Source organism: Falco punctatus (assembly GCF_963210335.1).
Source record: "Falco punctatus genome assembly, chromosome: 6".
Taxonomy (NCBI): Eukaryota; Metazoa; Chordata; class Aves; order Falconiformes; family Falconidae; genus Falco; species Falco punctatus.
Window position 1 is genome coordinate 51,077,884 of NC_137585.1, and position 14,271 is coordinate 51,092,154.

At 37.1% G+C, this 14,271-nt stretch overlaps 1 protein-coding gene across 1 annotated transcript in view; it reads right to left on the reverse strand.

The window, feature by feature from the left end:
* Positions 1-14,271, reverse strand: part of ADAMTS20 (ADAM metallopeptidase with thrombospondin type 1 motif 20) — a 100,238-nt gene that overhangs the window by 70,392 nt on the left and 15,575 nt on the right. Inside the window, exons 4-5 of the mRNA XM_080391326.1 lie at positions 12,210-12,466; positions 140-223 (exon numbers count right to left, since the gene is read on the reverse strand). Of these exons, the coding sequence (XP_080247452.1) occupies positions 140-223; positions 12,210-12,466 (341 nt within the window). The remainder of the gene's footprint in view (positions 1-139; positions 224-12,209; positions 12,467-14,271) is intronic.

Sequence of the window (14,271 nt, forward strand, 5' to 3'; positions counted from 1 at the left end):
TTTAAAAGATAATTTTATAGTTAAAGAAAATATTCTGTATTTAAAACCAAAACATTTTAAACTTCGGAATTACAATGCAAATTCATGTATTTAGTTTCTTCTATTAGAAAGAAATCTTTTTAATATTTAGTTTTCCTACCTGTTCATTGTGAATTACAATTAATTTTACAATAACTATATTTATAAGATTTCCAATACTTGAATCTTTATAGATTGCTGCAACCTAAAGAGAAGAAAGTCAGAAGATTAGAATATGAAACTCATCTGATAAACCCTCTCTTTTTGTCACGTAAACAAGTTATCAAAGAAAAACAAGTTGCTATACAACAGACATGCATCGGTCTGTACCTTTCCACCCAAGGATACTGCAACAAACCCAAAATAGTTGCCCAGGTTTTAATATACAAATAGCTATTCATTTCCAAACACTTAGACAACATGCTGAAATGCTAGTGTAAAAAGTGTATTTACTACACACTGTAAAACCTGTAGTTTATTGACAAAATATCAAAGAAAGACAAAATTAGCGCTACTGCAACTGCCATAGATGTAAGCTGGTTTATGCAGATGATTTGTAGAATCAATACCTAAAATATTAGAGGGTTTTAGAAGGCAACTTTGAACCAGTAAGTTTTTGCCCTTGCTTTTAATGGAAGCTGGACTGAGTTGTAAATCCATACTGGAAATATACAAGACACATACAAAGGTTTCTTTCCTCATTCATAAAATTTGTATTTACATACCAAACAGGCATTTTTACGTATAATCTTGCAGCCAGATAGTAAAAATCTCAAGTCAATTCCACTCGCCAAAGTGAACCACTTTGAAAGTTATTCTTCATAAAAGCAATAATAAGTTTATTCATTCTCAATAGATGCATTCTTAACAGCTTCAGACATCCCATCCATATGGATTCTACAGTTTGGCTTAAAGCAGTTGTTGAATGACAGCCTTATCTAAACAAGAGTTGCCACCAAACACAGAAGGACTGGCTTTCCTCCCTTCTGTCTTGTGCTAAGACTACAAGACTACAAAAGTAACAGGATCAAGGAACTAATCCAGCTGCAAAACAGGTTTTTTTGGTTGGGTTTTTTTTTCTTTTTTTTGTTATACTGATCAACATGATCTCATTCCTGGTGCAGCCCCCACAACACAGGTGCTGACAGAGGGAAACATGCAGAACAGCAGACCTCTTTCAAAAGTAGCCTATAACTGAACTGGCTCAAATTGCTTGTAAAACCACAGCCTTGCTGTGTATGAATCCTATGTAGCTAAGACCAAGTAATTCTGCTAAAAAGTTGAAACTGACAGAGCACTGGCACCCAGCTCATACCCACCCTTTCTCTAAACTAGACAGAGCACAATGCATAGCGTTGTCCTTCATTCTTTGTTGATACACAAGCTGGAAATGGAGGATTCAATAAGGGCAGGGAAGGAACCTGCATCTTGGATTCCATGTGGGGAACACATTTCAGAACAGCACAGCTATTGTCTGCTTCCTCCCATATGGACTCCATTCTTGGTTACCAACCAGCAAATCTCCAATTATTCTGAGGTGGGAATAAGATGCACCTCTCAAACACTGAAGACTTCAACTAGGCACAGGCATGTTCAGAATACCTTTATCAAAAAAAAAGGTGCCTGTAAAGGCTCAAGCACTATTTAGGCAGAAGGGGTTATCCAAATATAAAAGGAATAAACTACCATTTTGCTACTATCAAAACTAATTTTAAATTACCACAAATTATCAAGCTCATAATGTGCTCTTATAGCTTGAGATCCACTTTAATAAATCTAGGAAGGATATTTTGGGGTATTTATCCTCCCCATGAAATACCACAGTCAAGGTACATTTGTTGACTTAGAGTAACGTAACACAATTGTCACATTCATCTTGGCTCATGTAATTAACATTAACAAAGCTGTCTAAATTCCTTCAATAATCAATGGGGAAAGAGAAAGGATGAACTGTTGTGTAGACATGCCTATCTGAAGATACATATTTTGATATATGTATTTTCATACAAGACAGTAAAATAAGTTATTTCATTTCTTCATCCCTTTACTATGGAGGGAGATGAGAGGTCTAATTTTCAGATGTATGAGGCCAGGGGAGGCTAATTCCAGCCCAACTGTTTCAAGTTTTATTTCTTTTTAGCAAAGAAGAAACAGAATACGGGTTCATATGGCAATCCAAAATCATGTCAGAGGAATCTGAAATGAGATCTGCGAGAAACTGGCTTATAATGTAAAGAAAATTACATGCATACAGCATTAACATAATTTTATGGAACAGGTAAACAAAGCAAGACTGTTTCATATCTAGATTTTAATGATGAAACAGGCACTGCTACAGAAATACAGTAACAGAAACCTAGAATGATTAGGCTTGGAGGGGACTCTGAAGATTATCTAGACCAACCCCTCCAGCTACAGACAGGGACATCTTTCACTAAATCAGGTTGCTCAAAGCCCCATCCAATCTGACTTCCAACTCTTCCAAGGGTGGGGCACATACACTGAAACAGGTTGTCCAGAGAAGTTGTGAATCACCACCCTCATCATAAAAAAATTCTCTTTATATCCAACATAAACCTAACCTCTTCCAATTTAAAACTGGTTTATGTCTTGTCCTGTCAACTAGAGCCCTTGGTAAAAAGTCAACCTTGTGAGTCCTCTTTATATATTGAAAGGCTGCAATAAGGTCTCCCTGGAATCTTCTCCAGGCTGAACAATGCCAACTCTCTCAGCCTTTCCTCACAGGAGAGGTGTTCCAGACCACTGATCATTTTTGTGGTCCTCCTCAGACATGCTCCAACAGGTCCATATATTTCTTGTACTGGAGGCCCCAGAGCCAGACACAGTACTCCAGGTGGGGCCTCATGAAAGTGGAGTAGAAGGTGAGAATCACCTCCCTGTACCCGCTAGCTATGGTTGGGGATTTTTTTATGCAGCCCTGGATACCATTTGCTTTCTGGGCTGCAAGCGCACATTGCCAGCTCATGTCCAGTTTATCATCCACCAGTATCCCCAAGTCCTCCACAGGACTGCTCTCAATCCATTCATCTCCCAGTCTGTACTGATAATGGGGACTGACCCAACCCAGCAGCAAGATCTTGCACTTGGCCCTGTTGATCTTGTTAGGTTCACATGGGCCTAATCCCCAGGTTTGTCGAGGTCACTCTGGGGTTCATCCCTTCCCCCAAGCAATCACACATCTTGGTGTCAGCTGCAAAGCTGCTGAAGGTGCACTCAATCCCACTGTTTGTCATTGATGAAGATATTAAATAGTACTGATCCCAATACAGGACCTTGAGGGACACCACTCATTATTGGTCTCCATTTGGACATTGAGCCATTGACTGTAACTCTTCAGATGTGCCCACACAGCCAACTCCTTATTCATCTAATAGTTCACCCATCAAACCCATATCTCTCCAATTTAGCGGTCAGAATGTTGGGGGATACCATATCAAAGGCGTTACAGAAGTTCAGGTAGATGACAGCCGTAGCTTTTCCTTTGTCCACTCATGTAGTCACTTCATCACAGAAGGCCACTAGATTAGTCAGAAACATCTTTTCATTAACTTGCAAACTATTTAGTTAATGCCTTGTTTTGGAACAGAAGGCTCTGAAATTCAGGTAATAGCTGCACTTCACTGACTGACAAGTAAAGAGCATGTAGGTCATCTGAGGTAGTGACACTTGACATGGTGGACAAAAAAAAAAAACAATATACAGGATTTGTCCCATTTTACAACGGTTTATATCAGGTAGAATAGGCAAAGGGATTAAGAACTGGATGGGGGAGTTCACTAGGTTCAGCTAACACCAAAGAATACCACAAGCGCTTAAACTGCAACTGTCAATCTTCAGTGCAGCATTACCCCTCAGTTTCTTAAAGGGCCCCTGTACCATAGTATGTGAGAGGAAGGCTCACTTCAGATCCTGGGTGATTAGAATGATCTGGGCAAGGAGTCAAAGCTGAAGGCTTCCTGGGATTAAAACTTAGCATTTCTTGTTCTTGTTTATGGTTATTACTGTAGTTGATGGATGTTCCCTCGTGTACATTAATAATCCTTTTTTTAAAAAAGAAATAATCTGTTACTGTTGTTTAAGTGCTGTCTGTTGATGTTATCTGCTAACAAAATCTGATAACAAAAAGGAGGCAAAGAACACAAAACCCAGACAGGTGTCCTCCTCCTTGCCTCCTGACACAATGTCCACTTAAAATATTTGAGCAGAAGTATTTTTTCAAAACCCAATATAACTTAGTCATACCTCAGAGGAGGTATGCATTAGACTGAGTAAATACAAAGAAGAGAAGAGAAGAATCTGATTGCACACTTGAAGAAAATCTGTTGCAGGACCTTCAACACCATAGCAATGCCCTATCTGAATTACCTACTGGCTATCTCTGTCTGGAGAACAGTTGAGGCCTGAAATAATGTCACTTAGATGTCAGAGGCCAGTGGTTTATGCCAGAAAATAAGCACGCTTTCTCTCTTACTGAAAACAGGTAAGCTCATGCTAAATGTCAAAGTAACACTGCTCTCATTAACCCTACGTCTGAATCAAAGTATGGATCCTTTGTCTCATGGGCACTTTCATGACCTCCAATCATTTAGTTATTACTAATTCTTTCAAAAGATCAAAGGGCAAGACTCTGTGCTGATAATGAGATGCCCTTACCAGTGAAGCAAGGTATATTCTGCAGGTTGGTTGAACACGTATGAAAAGTAAAAATCCTGAGAGCTGAAAACCACAAAGCAAACTTGATGGTTTACCTAGGGAACCATGCAGGCTGAAATTATCAACTAAGACCTGAAATGATAGATGAATGCAGGCAAGTATCAAAGATCTGGAATATGAAATTCTTATTTGTAATGAAAAAAATAAAGGCATAAGTTCTCCCTGCTCCTGTACTGTAAGGATACCTCTTTCAATGCTCTTATTGGAAGCATTCATGAAAAATGATGACAAAATGGGATAGGAATTTGATATAATACACCATTTCTTTGCAATTTCCAGATCTACTAGCCTTACAGTGATCTAAATCCAGGCTTCACAGAAGTAGGAGGTAATAGCCAAGACAAAGGGAAATTAGTTTCAAGAGATTTTTCAGATTCTTAAAATGAGCATCCACACCACAGAACAGTTCAGACCTCACAGCAACAAAGAAAGGAAATGCATACATAAATCAAGCTAGTTACCCTTCAGTGGAAGAATCACAGATTTCATTTTCATTAAATTCTCAAGGATTAAGCCAGATCTTGTCATCACTACAGCTGTGGCTTCTAGGTGACTGGAAGCAACTTGGTCACAACAAAGTTTAGTTCCTCTTGATACCTCTGTTGTAACTGTCCATTAAACCAGGATTGAATTGTGTCAAAATGCCCTATTTAGAAAAGGGACTAGTAAACAAGCAAGTAAATCTAGAGGCTGGAAGATAAATACATTATATAACCAAACGGAATTTGATTTCTTCATCTCTTTTCCTAAATGTTCCATCACAAAACCTCTTTTTCTTTCCTCTTGTCAGTTACACACAACCATGATACCAGGAGAACACAAACATTCATAAACCCTGAAAGAAACATGGTATCACTTTCTTAGCTGATGTCTTTTGCAGGCTCCAGCAATCTCTCATTTATCACTATAATGTGGAAAGAATGTAAGATATTCAGGATCTGGGAAATTTCTCTTTCACCTCTTCCATTGTCATATGCTGTCATATGTTTTGTAAGACCCTAGAATTGTCTGAAGTCATAAGATAAAGTCTTCATCACAGCATTTATTGCTTCACTGAGAGAATGAGAAAGAGCTATGTTATTTCTGCTGGTGTTACTCCCATTCTGTTCCATCCATATTTCGGTACATACCTGTGCTTTCACCAGTGGAACCTAAAGCCAGCAGACACTTCTCATGCAGACTTGTGCAAGTACACCTACACACCTCAGAGTCACCTCCTGTGAGTTTCAGGTCATCTCCTGTCCCCTCATCCAAGTCCTCTCCAACCTACCATCCCTCAAGTTAACCAAGAAGAGATTCCAGATGACTCCCTATTGTGCTCTAGTGAAGGCAAAAAGGAAGAACACATCCCTTTTAAAGGCTGAGTCACCCTGCTAGGAATGCTGTGCTCTGTCTTATCTCTAACTTGGGACTGTGACGGTTGCAAAGATATCCCTTAATATTGCAGTAAGTCAGTAAATGTTGACTTAGTCATCATCATCTAGAGCCTTTTGATGAAAATATGCACCAGGGCTACAATCAGATCACATCAAATGCCATCACGTACAGCTCAGATGTCAAAGGATCCTTCCTTTCAGTATTTGAAAGAAACTGCCCCAAAAGATCATTTCACAAGGCACAACCATAGCCAGGCTTTTCTAGCAATTAGAAGCTACTCAGAGAAAGACATACAAGCGTTGTTTGGCAGAATGTCTCATTCTTATACATGAGAAGAGTCCCAGGTAGCTTACAGAAGGCCTTTGTCATAATTAAACAGTACTGAGGTTTCACTGTAGGGATAGACCTTGAACCCTGTACTGCTGAGGAGAAAGTCAGAGACAAGGACTAGTCTAATCATTAGATTTCTAATTAGCAACCACCACCATCATCTAAATAACAATAGCAGTAAATAGCACTAACAGCAGTGAAGTGTAAAGATGGGCAACTATGTGCCTGCACACGTACTGCAAAATTTCATAGAATCATTTAGGTTGGAAGAGACCTTTAAGATCATCAAGTCCATCACTGCCCTGTTCCCAAGCACCACATCTACACAGCTTTTAAATACCTCCAGGGATGGTGACTCAAATCACTTCCCTGGGCAGCCTGTGCCAATGCTTGACAATCCTTTTGGTGAAGACATTTTTCCTAACATCCAACCTAAACCCCACCAACAGCACAACCTGAGGCCATTTTCTCTTAACCTATCACTTGTTCCTTGGGAGAAGAGACCAACCCCCACCTCACTGCAACCTCCTTTCAGGTAGTTGTAGAGCGCGATAAGGTCTCCCAAGTCTCCTTTTCTCCAACCTAAACACCACCAGTTTCCTCAGCTGCTCCTCATGAGACTTGTGCTCCAGACCCTTCACCAGCTTCGCTGCCCGTCTCTGGACACGCTCCAGCACCTCAGTGTCTGTCTTGTAGTGAGGGGCCCAAAACTGAACCCAGTATTGGAGGTGCAGCCTCACCAGTGCCAAGTATGGGGGATCCATCACTTCCCTTGTCCTGCTGGCCACACTATTCCTGATGCAAGCCAGGATGCTATTGGCCTTCCTGGCCACACTGCTGGCTCTAATAACTGTATTAGCTGGTGGACCTCAAGATTTAGAGAGGTATGAGGCATGACATTTAATATACAGGCACCTTGGAGCTGGAATACAGACAGTCACAAATCAAAAAAAAGCAGGTTGTTTTTTTTTTTTATATACCGATATAGATATCCATATGTCAAGATAAGCATCTAGCTCAGAGAATTTTGTATGAATGACCCTTTGAAAATAATGGTTTCCAGCTATGTATATTCATTGGTTCATAATCAAATAATTATTTTCATTTTAACCATGTCAAAGTGCACGGGATCATGTGGTTTTATGTAAGTACAGAAGAAACAGGATAAGGTACAGAGCTTAAGCATGAAACAAATGCCTTTGTGCTGGCTCTCCAGATTTCACTGAATAAGAGATAAAAATCACTGAACATTCCTACAGCATTAGTAGCAATACAATGATCCAAGAGAAAAAGGGGTAAAATACAGTCTTAGTAGTCTAGAGTAGTAGATGCAAGGAATAATAAAGTCATCACTAAATTCTGAATTTAAAAATATTTATTGCCTTTCAGATGCTAGTCATACAAATGACATTTTTAACCTATAAATTATTCAAGTCTACTGCCTATTTTTAAATGATGACTATATGGCAGAATCAGTAATGTCAAATATTCTTAAATGCTAGTATGCATCTATGTTTTTCCAGAGTATTATGGAAAGGTAAACTGTTAACCACTTTATGGTATGAACTGCAAAGAAAGTATGATAATATTCTTTAAGTTAATTCAATATGCATTATGACAAAATCATTCAGCTGTTTTTTATGATAGGGACAGCACACTGGTACAGGGGATCTTTCCACATAGTAAATATTTCACCATCAGTGCTGATTATTAGCTGTCAAAATGGCAACAACAACAACAACAAAAAAAAGTATAACCAAGACTACAACTAGAATTTTTTTTACTGTTAAGACCTATTACTCGCTGCTTTACAATTTACATCTCACTAAGTTACCATAGCCACAAAATATTACTAGAACAACAGTAACTATTTCAAGATACTTCAATGGCAGTTTGATTTGCACATATTTGAAAGTCTACATAAATGGCTTTGTCCACGGTTTTGTTCTTTATGCAGAGTCCAAGTTAGGAACCTGTCTTGATGAAAATTAAAAATACCAGCTCTCAATATCATGTTATAATGGTACTATTTTACAGTCACATAATGCTATTTTACGATTCTCACTACAAATTAAGCAATCTAAATTGATGCCGCCTTCACCCTCTCATTGAATGCATGGCTGCTCCCCTCCCATGCTCCAACTTTAGCACTCACATGACTAGGCAGTCAGCCAAGTTCACGATCTGAACTGGCTAACATAGCCCTACCACAGGTGGTTTTACATGTCACGTTTTCAGAATGGCAAGATTACAAAGGTCTTTCTGCAAGCAGACTAAGAAAAGACCAAGAAAGTTTTTATTCCCAAACTATATAAACAGAACATTTCTTAAAAATGTCAGTAATTGTCAGGTACCAAATTCAGAAAACAAGAAGAGCACTTCAAAATGCATTATGGACCCAGATTTGATGAGGGTTTTGTGCCGTTACAGTAAACTCCAGCGTCTTAATGTGTTATTCACTTGCTAAGATCAAACCTTTGTGTTAGGGACTTCAAACTGTCAGAACATAATATGCTTAGAAGAGTCCTCCAGCTACTAAAACTATTAAGGCAGCAGCACACACTGCCTGTTCTGCTGATGCAGCACTTGGAGGAACAAGAAAGAACGTTGCGAGTTAAACTATCACAAATTTATTATTTAATTTATAATTTCACATTAAATAATGTTACTCTATCAAAACTTTTGTATTTCAATACAATAAAAGCGCAAGGAATACCTTTGCCTTAGGACTTTCAATACATATTTCAATCAGAACTCCTATTTATTTCCAAGACATGTAAATACTGTAAATACTCATCTTGCCAACTTTTATGCAATTTTAAAGAAATGAGAAAACACATTCCAGTTCCAGTTCAATGGGATTACTTGCATGCTGAGAGTTAAGCCTTTGCAGGTTGAATTGGATGAGTGACAAGACACTTAAACCCCTAAAAATATTGAGCAGTATATTTCAGCTCTTATTTTCCACTCATAAAACAGTATCCTATAGCAGCAAGTTTACTCTAGTGGCTTTGTTGATTCTAAAAAAAAAAGAAAAGAAAAATGGGCCAGGATTTCAAAGGTTCTTCTGTGAGCTAGATGTCTAAGTTCATTAAAGTTCAATGGTATTTTTATGCTTAAACTTTTTAGGTTTCTTTAAAATCCAAGCCAAAACTGAATATCCTTAAAAGTTTCAGAATGATTATAAAACAGTAGAGTATAATACTTGGGTCTTTTAAAATGCCAGAAACCTGACAATTTCCCATAAAAGGGAGAAGTTGCTTGACCAGACACAAGTACCAGTTAAATTTAGTAATCAAAGCTATCTGTATAATGGCAGAAAAGATAAAATTTAATAGTTTCATTTCTTGCCTTTATGGGTAATGAAACAAGACTAACAATGCTTCTATTTTAAACACTAACAGGCTGTGGATCAAGAAATGACCCACCTGCATACTGACAAATTCCAATACAGATTACAAAGCAAAGAGTAGTAATTTGTTTTCTTATTTTTCACATTTATTAATAGCTTACTGAAAAAATAACTATTATGGGGAATGAGAAGGAAGAGAAGAGACTGAAGACTGTATCTTCATATGCATTACTGGATTTGTTTGACAATGCTGTATGGACCACATGACTTCAAAAGTCCTTGACAACTTTACTTTTTCTGTGATTCTACAACACTGCTGAAATGCTTCAAAGAGAAGGGGTATGAGCTGGGATATGTATTGGGGTGAGGGGGGGACACAAAGTTAACTGTTCTGAAAGATTTTTTTCAGTATTAAGATCTGATTTTACATTTTAAAATATAATCTGCATTTATAAAAGCTAAACATTTCTAGAAATAACATCTTAAACTTTTGTTTCAACATTACTTTCAGAATTAACAGATGTACATGTCTAATAAGAGCTGCAAGAAGGTATCAGCTATACGCATTATTAACTGTGGTATTCAAAGATATCAAATCCACATTAAAGATCTAGTGGTTTTTTGTGTATCATTACCTCCAAGCCAGCAACAACTGCCCTAAGCCTTAGTTTTATGGTATAGATAGGCAAGCGCAGGAATGAAGCCATGAGCTTTTTAGCTAAGAACTAGTATTCTTTCACTCATACATCTACATGTTAAATGCTAGATCTTAGAAACAGTTAAAAATATTAACACTAAACAATATATTCTCTTCAGCAGCAATTATACAATGCAAATCCTATTTACCTAGAAGTCCAGTTATGTAAAGTGAAAAGACACAGGAAACATTGCACTGTAAGGAATAGTGGTTGAACGCCTAACATCTACACATGCAGGAAAAATATTTGTTCTTAAAAAAACCCAAAACACACCAGGAATTACATTAGCTATAATCACAACAGTGCCTCATGAAAGTTATACAATAAATGTTCCATTTCCTCTTATTGTAAAGTTTCGTTAAAAAAACAGCTTCTATTTCAAAATAATGCTTTGACCACTTTAGTTCTTAGTACAGCTCTGTATTAAAAAGTAACTTTATTTAAAAAAAAAAAAAAGGCATCTCTGGGATTAGTTGTTTCTAAAAGAATTCCAAATTAATTTAAAGAAAAAAAAAACAAACACCCTTCAATACTCCTTTTTTTACATATATACATGTGTACTTTCAGACTTTCACATCACTGCCAGTGGAAAAATTCAGAAGAGTTAATAAAATTAAGGTATGCTAATCTCCCTTAAAATTTAATTATTTTTCTTATAAACCAATTAAAGAAAACTTCACCTTCTAAATTTAGGTGCCTACAACTGTGTAATAGGTAACAGCACCTCTACTGCCATCAGCTGGAGATCTAGGCATTACAGTGAGCAGAACTCTGTTCAGTTGCCTAACTAGAGATGCTATACATTATCAGACACCTACACAGAACTGGTAGATATGACACATGATCTGAGGAGGCTTTCACAACTTTGCAATGGAGCAGCTGAGGCCAAGTCAGAGGTGCTATGGCATGTTAAATGGCACTGGACACTCCTATGAAGCAAGTTGACCCCAGTGGAAACTAGAAAGCTATTTTGTTCATCCACAAGATGTCTATAACCGGTCAAGTGACTAGCTCCCTTACTTAAGGCCGGTATCTCTATATACCTAAATGTAGATGTTTTAATTTGAAAGCCCGAAGTTAGATGCAGTTTTATATAAATTAAGCTTCTTGAATGGGTGGAAGGACAGAAATCTGGAAATAATTACTATGCAGAATATTTTAGCACATCTTTGCCTAAAAAAATGGTTCAACGTATGTCATGGTAAACCTTTTGATTTTATAGAGCTTATTGTACTAGGTCCTGAATCAATACAAGTGATTTTTGGTCCAAGAAAGAATTCACCGCAGAAAGTGCTCAACTAAATGATGCCAACTCAGTCTGACCCATATTAATTTGAAATTACTTTAAAAACTAGGATTACTACAGCCAAGCATTTTTTCCACAATACCTTTTAACCTCTGTCTGCTGTAATTAATCTATACGTTTAACTCACTGAAGCTTAAGAATTCTTCTAATGCAACAACAGATCAGGAAATAGGTCACCGCATTTCACCTACACACCTTGCTGTATTAAACTGAAAAGATGCATAATCTGAAGTTCTGGCCCCACTTCTGCTTTGTTTTGTTTTTTTAAAAGAAAAATTCTATGAACATTTTAAATCAGAATTCAGTCAAATCAGAAGACAGGGAAGTTGCAGAAGGAAAAAAACAGAACATAAATAACTGAAATTGCTAATACTTATGAACTAAGTTCACTTACTATTGACATCAGTGTTAGTATATAGTGCTGTAAATTCTGCCCATGATGACGAACCATTTTGGTGTCTGCTGTAACCATCACTTCTACATATCTTGGATAGGAAAGAAAACGTTTTTTCCTGGAATGTGGATTGGCACCATCCTCTATAGATAGGTTATTAAAAGCATACTGTAAACTGAGAGACTTCTGTAAAACCTTGCTCTCTTCATTTAAACTGCTGAAGGTTGGATGTAGTAAAGTGCTCTTCAATTCTTTTTCTGTAAGGTAAAGAAGATTTACTGTTGAATACAGTTTCTAAATTTAAGGAGAAACAGGCAAAAGGCTGCCCAAAATAGACAAACCAAACTTATATTGATGATCTTATTTCCAAGAGAACCAGTGCAAGAATTTCAAAATTATGTAAAACATGGAAAGCTGTAATAGGAACATCAAATTAGATGTCTAGTACATTATCATATAGTTCTACCATATATGGATTCATTGTTAAAAAGTAGTTAAAAGATAGTATTATACAGTTCCTAGAATCCAGTATAAGCAGTACAAGCAGTACAGCTTAAGTTAATTAGACAAAATAGGCATTTTTTACACACAAACCTTTGACACCAATAGAAACAGTCAAAACAAGCCATAGCAAAGATTAGGCCTGAGTCTTGAACTCAAGTCCCTATTGACTTTTTCATTTATATAACATCATATAAATACAGAGTTTACTTCATAAGCAAGTACATGTCAAAAGCCTTCAGTGATTTCCTTGACAGCTTTGTTAATATCCATTAGGTAGGATCACTTCCTAAAGCAAATACAGAACCTACCCCGATACCTCCAAATTAAGTACTGTAATACTTCCAATTACACTGGTCCAGCCACCAGAGGTTTCTGATGCCCAATACATCAAATTCATGCATTGATCAGGGAGTCACCTTGGCAACAGCCCACAAAATTACTTAACTGAGAAGACATCTGAATTCTCACTACTCTCCAGAACTTAAGCACCTAACTAGACACTTCAGCCCCCTCAGAGTACTGGCAAAATGAGAAACAGCATCTATATTTAAAGTGGGATTTTAAAGATTACCTCAATACCAGAACAAATCAAAATAATTTTGTTTATAAACACCAGAAACTAACAAGTGGATTGGTAATAGGTATAACATTTATCAAAAACATATTATGGCAAACCCAGATGAGCTTCCCTGTATTAAGGAAACAGGACTTATGGATAGAGGAAATGCAGCAGATGTCCTATCCTGAATTAAGTAAGGCTTGTACCAAGGTTTCCAATTGATTTTTCATTATGAATTTAGTTTAGAAGAAACCAGAACAAAATGAGGAAAAGATGAGTTTAGACAATTTTAGAAATAATTATCACAGCGCAATTTCAAACTATAAAGATGTACTGAATGCTATGCCTCTCCATATCCTCTGTCAAGGTTCACTTATTAGAGAAAGAGAAACTCCCATGATGACAAGTACTGCCAGATATATTCTGTTCTTCCTTGAAGGAAGGACTCTAATAACTAGGCAAGACCGGCATTGAAGGAGACAAATCTCTTTAGAAGGACAGAAATATAACACAAGGGTTTTCTCCACGAATATTCCTGCAACTCTGTGAGCCAGGGATTACCATCATTTTGGGGGGAGCAATCTTTTGTTCTCGCTCCAATAAATTTAAATGGGGGGAAATGACAAATTCTTAATGCTTGGAGCCTTTTTCTCACACTAGGTTGCTTATATTAATAGAATTCTGAAATGCAACAGGGGAAAAAAAAAACCACCAAAACCAAACCACACAAACAAACACACCTCTACTTTGTAGATATTAATCATTAAAAAAAAAAAAAAAAAAAAAAAAGAATCAAGAATAACAACACTTGCTTGATTTTCAAACAAAGTACTAACTCCTTATTCTGCAATGAGAATAAATGAATAGGTAGCATCAGCTTCCTAAATTACAGCTAAAGAAATACCTTTCACTAGAATTTGTTGAATGCAAGATGATCATAATGGTTGCTTTCTGACCTTAGTATCTACAGAAAAGCAGAATCCTCAACATATTGTTTCC